General features: G+C 40.1%; 1 protein-coding gene across 6 annotated transcripts in view; it reads left to right on the top strand.

Annotated features, from left to right (window-relative positions):
• BRWD1 (bromodomain and WD repeat domain containing 1) overlaps positions 1-10,340 on the top strand; it is a 94,045-nt gene that overhangs the window by 49,211 nt on the left and 34,494 nt on the right. For 5 of the 6 annotated variants that reach the window (XM_019528948.1, XM_019528947.1, XM_019528950.1 and 2 more), the window contains 6 exons: positions 1,938-2,049; positions 5,660-5,721; positions 6,365-6,520; positions 6,780-6,900; positions 9,079-9,204; positions 9,754-9,829. In XM_019528948.1, the coding sequence (XP_019384493.1) occupies positions 1,938-2,049; positions 5,660-5,721; positions 6,365-6,520; positions 6,780-6,900; positions 9,079-9,204; positions 9,754-9,829 (653 nt within the window). Of the gene's footprint in view, positions 1-1,937; positions 2,050-4,190; positions 4,347-5,659; positions 5,722-6,364; positions 6,521-6,779; positions 6,901-9,078; positions 9,205-9,753; positions 9,830-10,340 lie in introns of those variants that run through there. The other variant, XM_019528952.1, reaches the window with a different exon arrangement.

Below are 10,340 nucleotides of genomic sequence, written 5' to 3'. Positions count from 1 at the left end.
AGGGGTATAGATTGAGGCAGAGGGAAAAGTAATGATTTGAGAGCACATCCCCCCCTAGTAGGGGGAAGGGGCAGGAGGAGGAGAAAGGGCCTTGCGGGGGTGCAAATCGAGGCCCTAGCCCCACTCCCTCCCTCACAGCTGGGGCCTTGATCTGTCCACCTGCCCCCCCAGCGGTGGTGAGGGAGGGAGTTGGGGTTGGAGCAGGGGCAGGCCCTGTACAGCTGGGGGGGGGGGCACACAGCCTGGAGAGGTGGAGCATCTGCATGCCGGCAGCTGCTGCAGGCTGAGACCGGGCCACGCTGGGCTGTTCTTGGGCTGGGTGGCAGTGCTGGGAGTTGGGGCTATGGAGGCGAGGCTGCAGGCACCTAAAATTCACCATAGCCCCCATAGCCTCCCCTCCCAGCGTTACTACCTGGCCTGAGCGCAGCGCAACCCAATCTCCAGCTGTGAAGAGTACTGCTCTGCCTTCTAGCCCCAGTCCACCCTCCCCCCTGTGCAGATCCTGGGGAGGAAGGGAAAGGCAGTGCCATGCTTTGCACAGTGGGGAGCAGGGCTGTGCTATGTTCAGGCCAGGCAGCAACATCACTGGGAGGCAGGGGTTATGGGGGGGGGGCTACCATGAATTTTCAGATGCCTGCAGCACCACCTGCTCCCAGCACAGCTGCCACCTGGTCTGAGCACAGCCCAGCCTGCGTGCAGATCTGAGGGCATATGCTCCAGCTCCACACCCTTCCTCACAGCTGTCATTGCAGGTTAGGCTTTACACCCGGACCCCCACTGCACCTGGTCTGGGAGCAGCCCGCCGCTGTGCTGAGCCTCATCCCCTGCCCATTCAGTGGCTGGACATGTGACTTCTGACTGCTCCCGGGTGGGCTGCAGCAAGGCTCAGGGCTCAAAGCCCAGCCCACAATGGCAGCTGCCTCTGCCACACACAGATGATGGGACATGTGCTCCTGGGGCCTCCACCAGGGTGTGCACAGTGGCAGGAGCCCTCCACTGTGCCCCTGGATCAGCCGCCCAAGCTCGATCCTTCTACTCACCTTATCCCTGCTCCTGCCTCTGTGGCACTCTGTCCCTCACTGCGGGGGCTTCGATCTGGCCCATGCCCCTTTCCCTCTCCAATGGACTGACATACTGGGCTGGAGGTGTGGTGCACCTGTTCATGCACATGTGCGTGCAGCCCCTGCCAGCCTCAGATTAATCTCAGAGCCTCCTGGAGTCGACCAGTTGGTGACCACTGCCCTAGAGATATATGAATAGTAAGTGTTCGGGTTGGTCCTTCCAAAAGCAACCTGAACTAAAACCGAAGGAGTTGCTCCCTAGAGACCTTGGTGCAGTAGAATCAAGGCCTAGCCTTCGAGGCATAGCGTTAAAGATTGTGTTTTCCTCAGGCGGTTGCTTCATTACAATTCAAGCTAGTCTGTGTTTGGATTGTATAGCTTGCAGTGATATATATTTATGGTAATTCATAATAGTAGCTTGTGCTTTTATCTAATGTCATTTTTTAAAGTAAATACTTAAAGTAAATGTTACAGTATTTAAGTGAATACAAGATGTCTCTCCAATGATTAGATTTGATACATATAGAAAATTTTATAAACTTGTAATTTTCCATGTATAAAATCAAAGAATTGGAGGGTGGTTTTGAATCCCCTTTTCTCCACCCCCATTGTGGCAGGAAGGAATGCAGTGGCTGGAGGAGGGAGGGGTTAGGTGCCCCCTCCTGCAAATAAAAGGCAAGGGTTTTTTTTTCCATGCTGATTGGGAGGGGAAACTGTCTTACATTTTGAGTAAATACAGTAATCGTTCATCTCACCACCTCCTTTCCACCCCCCTCCCCAATTCCATCCTCATAAACTTTAGTTAGTATAAAGATTTATATTTTCTACTCGTGTACAAAACACATCTGAGTGACAAACTGGTTTATTCTCTTGTAGCTGATAGATTCCGATCCATTATTGATGATGCATGGTGGTTTGGAACTGTGTTGGGGCAAGAGCCTTATCAGCCACAGTATCCCGATAGTCACTTCCAGTGTTACAGTGTTAAGTAAGTATAGAGGCTTTTTAACATCTTTGTTTCCGAGATACTGATCATGGCTTTTGTAGATAGTCTGTACATATAAGAATATTTAATTTATTCAAAGATGGTTATTGCTGAAGTTTTTTGTTTTCAGTTTCAAGGACTGTGAGTGCATTACATTTGAAATTAATAATACAGTACACTTTTCACTGTGCTAAAAAGAAATTATATTCCATATTCCTGGAAGAGAAATGTGTGCTTTCTATAATAATTCTCATAGATTACGAAGTTACTGAATCTTTTGTATATAGAGCAGTTAATTAAGATACTTTTATTTAAACCAAAAAGGAAAACCTTCCAGTAGTGCAAACTAAACAAAGAGTTGAGCATTTTCAGTATCTGTAGATTTGTATCAGGACTTACTGAATTGTTCTATTTTTGTGTCAGTTCTGTTTTAAATTGTACTGGTTTACTATATGGTGATGAGTCGGATCAATTCAGAATATGAATGACATGCTCAGACATTTAAATTCATATGTACTTATCAAGTGCAAGGTATGAAAATAAATAGTGTTATAACTAAAACACATCTCAAAGTTTTTAATTTTAGTCTTTCTTTATAATTAAGTTGCAAAACAGGTATCTATACTGGTTGCTCAAGTTCTTTTATCATTGTAACAGTTTTAGTTCTTGGGAAACAAGTGTGTATGGGGCTTTTTTTGGTTTATTTTTGGCCCCTTCATAGTGACATTTGCAGTGTATGAGAAGAGTCTACAGCTGTCAGCCTTCATTTCCCACATTCCTCTTTGCCCTGCATGCTGCAGCCATGTTAAATCTTTAATATATGTGCCAGCTTATTACAGGCAAAGGCTTTAGGGCACTTATGATTTATTAAGCTTCATTCAGTCTGGTTAGCTAGGCAAACCCATGTGCTGCATATAAAAACCATTTGTCAGCTTGAAAAATCTGTACTTCTAACAATCCCAGGAATGTCCTGCTCTGTCAGCATTGCTGTTCTATTTATTTATTTTACTATTCGCATGCTACTGAAGCTCCTCTAAATTTGTCTCAACTCCTCTTCTGTTGCAGCTGCCGTTCCTGCTGTCAGCAAAGAATATGCTGCTTAAGGCATGGTTAATATGTCAGACTGAAGAGACATGCAGTGATTTTTTGTCCCTAGCTCTGTTCACAAACTACTTTTCTTGTTTTGTGACTAAAAGACAAATTAATTGCTCCTAGTGTCATGATATTTAGCTCTCAAATATTAGAGAGACCCTGCAACATAATTTGACAGAAGGGTACACTTCAACCTGTAAACAATGCCAGCGTGTGATGCAAGGTTCACAAGTATTCATGGGCTCCATAGAACTGTAGTCACCTATATTTCTTAATGGGGACTGGCAAATCTGTTTTCCTTCAATGTGCACCCCCATTCCCCTACTCTGAACTGGCACCCATTTGCAGGGGCTAATAGCAATCGAGAAATTCACTAATGTAAATGATGGGTATAAATGTAGACCACCAGTGTCCTTTTCATGAAGATTTGGCCAATCAATAATCCTTTAGAAATGATCATGTATTCCGGAAACTTTGGTCTTGTCTACACAAGAGTCTTTCTACAGCTTTAATGAAACACTTTTAAAAAACCTATTTAAATTGGCACAAACCCCTATGTATGGACACTTTAAAAAAACCATTTTACACCTGTTTTATACCAGCTTAGCTGTGCATCCATTTTTAACTAAGTTTAACTGCAGTTTGGTCTTTATGGTCTCTGAGTCAGTTAACCCTTTTCTAGTATTAGGTGTCGTGCACTTACCTGTCCCAGGATGGAAATTTTATAGTTCTTAGCCCAGGACCTGAGTTACCGTACTCCTGTATGTGTTATGTTGCAGGGTCAATGGAGTTTCGGCACTTATTGCTCTTTCTTCTTGGAGTCTGGCCTCTCTCTTATTAAAGTACAAACATTGTTTATTTAGCTTCAGAAAGAGAAGACTTTAGGAAGAACATACTTGCTAGGAGATTGTTTTAAAGTTTTGCCATCCCAGACTGGAGAACTTACGCAGGTCTAACTTATTCAGAAAACGCAGGAGGCTCTTGTATCAAGTTTAGTTATTTCCCCTTGAGAGAGTGTGTTTCTTTTAAAATCTGTTCTCCTGTGTTTGCAGGGTCTCAGTCATTCCTGGTTAAACCAGTTTCCTAGCCTGGCCAGAGACAGTCATGAGAGCTAATAGTTTGGACATTACTTCTTAACACCTCTTAATTGCTTGCTGATAGGTGTCTACCTTGAGCCATTCTTTACCTGTATCCAGACAGACCCCTATTGAGGTAAATCAATATATTCATACACTAAACACCATCCCAGTAACCGGGCCATCATACAGTATTCATAAATTATCATAGAGCAGCTCCATATCTGTCACCTTGATATTAAAGCAGGTGAAAGTTGTATGAGTAGACGGTGCTTTAGCTTTCACTATAAGGGCTGTACTGAAAAATCAGTTTTATAACCTTTAAATACATTGTTTTAAAAACCAATATAAATGAATTGGCGTAGTTCAGATATATAAAGTACATACACTGAATCAAGCTGGGTCACAGTCTTCCTTGTCTTCACCATCAAAACAGTGGTGCAACTAACATCTGCATTGGTGGTTTCTAAACCACAGGCATAAAATTGGCACAAATGCTTGGTGTAGACATGCCCTAAGTGTCTAGTTCTAAGATTGCCATGTTTTTGAATAGCAAACAGCATGCAGACAAAACAGTGATATTTTCCAAAGTCTATAAACAGCTCAAAATAATTCTGAGAGGTGTAAGTTGTCCTATTCATCTAACAGAAGCTTTACCACCACTTGGTGCTTTAGCTAATTTAAATCAGGTTTATTAGCTATTTCACTACTGATAAAAGCTTGCAAAAATCTACAAGGATTTGTATAAATGTTACTTACTATGTTTAGGCAGTCACTTAAATATTACGCTGTCAAACTGCCGCAGTTTCATCTTTGCTGTTGCTTCTTTATCTACCGCTCATTGTTTTCATTTTATTTTTCCTTTTCCCGTTTGTTTGTCATGACATGCTTCACACTGTCACCACAACAGTCATTATAATCTGTCAAATAGCCCATTTCATCATCTGTCATCCTCCAAAATGGTCAGTGGATCCTGTTTTCCAAAAATGGTCTTTCCCCTTAGTGCAATTCAGTCTAGTAAGAATATGCACATAGTATTTCTCTTGTACTATTTATTGCCTTGTACCTTGCTCTTTGACATGTGCTTCATATCCACAAATGGGTTTTTAGCTTACTATTATTTTACATGTTCTTAAACTTGGAGAATGGAAAAGACATCTTTCTTTCTTATTTCCAAAGATTTTGTAGGTGGTTCGTGTACTGTTGCCAAGGCTAGGAAGGCTATTATAATTTAAAGCTATTAAAAAAGCAAACATTGTTTGCTATAGCTTTGACTTTCAGGTCATGCCTTCGGCTCTTCTTCATACCGATGTATATTTGTACAACAACTTTTATTAATGCCTAAAATCAGCTTTGATGGATTAAATCCCTTAAATTTGTTAGAAGGGAAGCATTTCAACATTCATAGTTCTAATTTTTTAAAACTTAATTTATTGATCAAACAGATGGGACAATGGTGAAATTGAAAAGCTTAGCCCATGGGACATGGAACCAATTTCTGATAATGGTAAGTGAAAATTCATTCAAAATATTAATTCAGTTGCCCAAATCTTTTTGCAGATGTTAATGCTGGCATTTATTTTCTTAACTATATCTTTCTAGGATCTTGCATGATACCTGTTACTGCGTTCCCTGACTACATAGGATTTTTATTCTAGACCATTTTTTTTTTTAATGTAAGGACAATTGATAGGTAAAAGTCTGGTGATTTCCATTAAAGCTGCTTTTGAGGAGAAGTAAGTTGAAGGGGGGAAGCAAAAGAAGCTACGATACCATCGTAGTTCCTGCATGAGAGGATAGGAAGTGTAAGAGTGATGTTGTAGCTATGATGGACCTGAATGTGAGAGGCACAAGGATTTCTTAGGGTGATATCTTACCGTCCCAACTATGTAGTTGGGATAAAGTTGAACAGGCTTTCAGATGCAAGACATTTCTTCCTCAGGTCTCTGAAAGGGCAGGACACTTTAAAAACTCAGCAAAGCAGCTTGCTTCTGAACAACGCTGGCATCAAACTCTCTTCTGCTGGTATAAGACAAGATTTTATATTATGAGAAATTTAGAAAGCACATAATTTACTAAAGTATTTTTATTCTTCTTTCCCTCTTCCCCCCCCCCCCGCCACCCCATCCCCATTTCCCTTTAAACTTTAGTTGATCAACCTGAAGAATTAGGGGCTAGTGTTTCTGTAACTTCTGGAGAAATGGAGAAGCTACTGTACAAACCTCAAGAAGGTGAATGGGGAAAGAAATCTCGAGATGAAGCATCTGAACGGATAATCGGTGGTATTGATCAGCTTCTGACACTTGGTGAGAACACAGAAAATGAGTCATTTTCTCATAGAAATGAAGCAGTAAGCAGTCTGAGATTAAATGTCAATTATTTTAAATATATTTCTGGCAAAGTACTGTAGTTACTTGCATAATTTCTGTAATCTGAAATAGGCCTAATATGTCAATACATAGTTGTCAGAATTACAGTGACTAAATGTTTTGTATTGAAGATCCATGCTTCTGTAGGCCTTCAATTTAACCCAACTAAGCTAACTGAGATATTATTTCCTGACAGACATTTCGGCACCATTTGCTGGTCCAGTTGACCTTTGTACATATCCTAAGTATTGTACAGTGATAGCTTATCCAACGGACCTTAACACTATTCGGACAAGACTGATCAACCGGTTTTACAGGTTAGTGTAAACTAGCAATAAAAAAGAGAGAGAACATCATTTTTATTAAGTTTCCATAATGTTATTAAAATTTAGCCTTTTTGGAAAACGCTCCAGTAGGGAAAATTTTTCTATTTATAGACACAGTGAATAGCAATGTGCCAATGAGTGTGAATGAACTGTGAGCATGAATTTTAAGGCATTGATGCATATTAGTGCTTCTCTAAAAAACAGTTAGTATTTAAGAAGAAGAGTTGAGCTTTTTTTCCCAAATGCATTTTTACTTGGATAGTTAAATGATGTTAATATTCTCCTCTAGACAAGGTGATTGGAAGATGTTGACTGCCACTAGTTCTGAAAGTTAGAGAAATATTAAACTAGAAATAAATTTAAAGATTTCAGCATGTAAGCAGATATGTAGGCAGTGAGATTTTTATTAATCCTCCCTTTGCTTGAGATTAGTAAATCATTCTTTTGGTTTAGAAATCCTACCTGTCTGTGGAGCAAAATGATAAACAGTGGAAGCCATTGCTACACTGTAGCTCATTTTACTGATTCTGTTGGGCTCCAGATTTAGATGTGGGTTACACACAGAGATGTTACATTTGTATCAAAAGAATCACTGCTGTACTGATAAAAACTGGGAGCATGTAAGTGAGCATTCAGTTCCTCCCAGAGGAAATATGTCACCTCTGAAAGAGAGATCTTCCAGGTTGGCATCTAGATCTCCCCTGAAAAAGATTTTGTCTTGCAGAAATGAGGGCCTGTATACTGCTTGCTACTTGACTTGTCTGAGACTGGGAGCAGAACAGAGGAGCAACTGTTCACTGCCTGCTCCCTGTCTGGGAAACCATAGGGCATCTGTCCTCTCTGCCCTCCTCCTCTCCCCCGCCAGCCCAAGAATATGAAGAGTGGCATAACCACTGCTCCCCATGCCTTTTCCAGGTAGGGATTACTCCTAACTGAGGGGAGGCATGAGGAGCAGGTTGCTAGCTGAACACCTGCACTGTTTCCTCTCTTGAAAAGGTTACTAGCAGCAGAAATTTCTCAGAAATATGCAGCACTAGAAACGAATGCCTGTTTGTATCCAGGGTATGTCCCTGTGTGAAGAATGAAATAGATCAGGCTGCTCAATCTTTTGGCCCCATGGGCCAGATAAGTGATGCAGGGCCAATCTGCAGGCTGGATGGGGCCCTGTACTGCCTTTGCTTGGCCCTGCACCGCCTTTACTTGGCCCTGAACGGACACGTGTCACGTTAGTTGGCCCCACGTGCTCAGTGTAGTAGTGCATAGGGCTGTGCTATCCAACCTGCAGGGCTCCCTGCCTCGGTCCAGAAATTTGACAGCAAGCGAGCAGCAATTAGCTGCCATTGCTCCCCCACTGCCATGTTTTTGGACCCATCAGGATCCCTGCAGGCTAGAACACATGGCTTCACAGTACAGATATGGCCTCTGGGCTGGAATCTGAGCCCTGAAATGCATGATACAAGGCAGACAGCTGGGTAGATTTGCACTTTGTAGACTTAACTAAATCATAAGATATGTAGCATAAGCTTTTGTGAACCTGAATGCACTTCATCAGATGAACTTAGTACAAGTTAGATTTTCAAATCTGGTGGTGTTAAAAGCCTATGCTGATTTATCTCATATTTTTACATAATAGTGGGGGGGAACCCTTCCCCCCCCCCCCAAATGTTGTGGATATTGCCTCTAGAAGTGATTTGATGACTAGCCCATGGAGGCTGGAGCATAAAAATATTTGTTGACCAGTTATGATTTAATTTTAAAGTAATTTTATCTGAATTTGCATTTTTTTTAATTAACTCGTTAAACTGGTCCTTGCTTGTATGTTTATAAAATGGTTCAAATGTGGAAGACTGTTATTACAGTACTTAAGTGTGGCAGATAGATAATTGAGGAAAACATGTAGTTTTGCCAAGAATATGTTCAATTATATGTATTATCAAAACCAAAAATAAGAATGAGTACAAGGAACTACTGGTCACTTCTTTGTTTAATTTAGAATATCTTCTCCTTTCTTGAAACCCCTGTTAAAATTACCCAATTAAAATTGGACTTGCATCTGCTTAAGCTGGGAGTTTCAGTGAATGAGTTGTAACAAGCAGCAACTTACTTTCTGTTATTTATTTCACCTCTTCATTTTAACATTAAAAGTTCACTGTGTTTTATACTTTAAAGGAGAATCTCTGCATTGGTTTGGGAAGTGAGGTATATTGAAAGTAATGCCAGGACCTTCAATGAACCTGGAAGTGCTATTACTAGAGCTGCTAAGAAGATCACTACACAGCTCTTAAAGTTCATCAAGTAAGCAGTATTTTAGTCTAAATAGTAGCTCAACACGTTATTACCTAAGGAAGATATTGTACTTGAATATCACTTAAATTAAAATCTTGCTCTTTAGTTTGCAGTGAAGAATAGATGAAGTCTTTAGAAGCTCTTGTAAATCTGAACCACTTTCTGAACTGTTGAGAAACTTTAACACATTAAGGCTTTTTTTTTTAAAGCTATTTCTGTATTAGGACATGTTTAGCACTCCTATCTAATCACCATTTATTGATGCTCAAGTTGTGGAAAAGTCTCTATTCCCAAAAAGGTCTGATCTACTATCTTCTTTTTGTTCCACCCTATTTTCACCCTGAATATAATTTGTTAGCTATTTAGAGGTAGTTTATTTCTTTGACATCGAGCACATACATAGAATTTCCCTATTTCAGCAACATGTCTGAAGTGGTCCAGTTGGGATAGTGCTGGTCTTCACGTTCTGAAGAAACCACCATTAAGCTGTGCTAGTTCATCCAGATCAAAGTCTAGGAAGTGTCAGCTACATTTTTTCACATTCTTCTTGTTTTACAGTGATGAAGATTGTACAGATATTTTTGAACTCCACAGTGTAACAGAAGATGAACAAGACTGTCTTGATGATGATTTGGTAACAAACTTATGTTGCTGTTTTTTGGGGGGGATTTAAATAAATGATTGAAAAAAAGCTTTTTAACAATGATGGGGAGTATAGTTGGCTATTTATTGTTAATGGTAAGAATGGTTTTAAAATTTAAACTACTCATTTAATATCCTATAATTGAACAATGCATAGACATACTATACTTGTATGTAGCTCTGTATCTGAATATAATTTAGATAATAGTCTGAGCTCTCATCCAAATCAACGTACAATTTGAGGAAGTTAAGATGTGTGGTAGGATGAAATCAAATATTAATTTTTCATTTACTGTGTTAAATTTACATATAAACTTTTCATGTTGAATATACATTTTGCCAGTAATCACGACATTGTTTGGTGTATAATTCCTTCTATCGTGGTGTGTGTAGTATTATTTAAAATACACTACTTATGCCCGTAATAATTTATTCATCACACAAGTTGAATTTTTTGAATTTGGGGATATATTTTTTCTTTTGTGGAAAAAAAAAATGGTGTA

Source organism: Crocodylus porosus, unplaced genomic scaffold (genome assembly GCF_001723895.1).
Source record: "Crocodylus porosus isolate Cpor-Errol unplaced genomic scaffold, CroPor_comp1, whole genome shotgun sequence".
NCBI lineage: Eukaryota > Metazoa > Chordata > Crocodylia > Crocodylidae > Crocodylus > Crocodylus porosus.
Note: the sequence above shows the minus strand (reverse complement) of the source record. Positions and strands in the feature narration are given on the sequence as shown.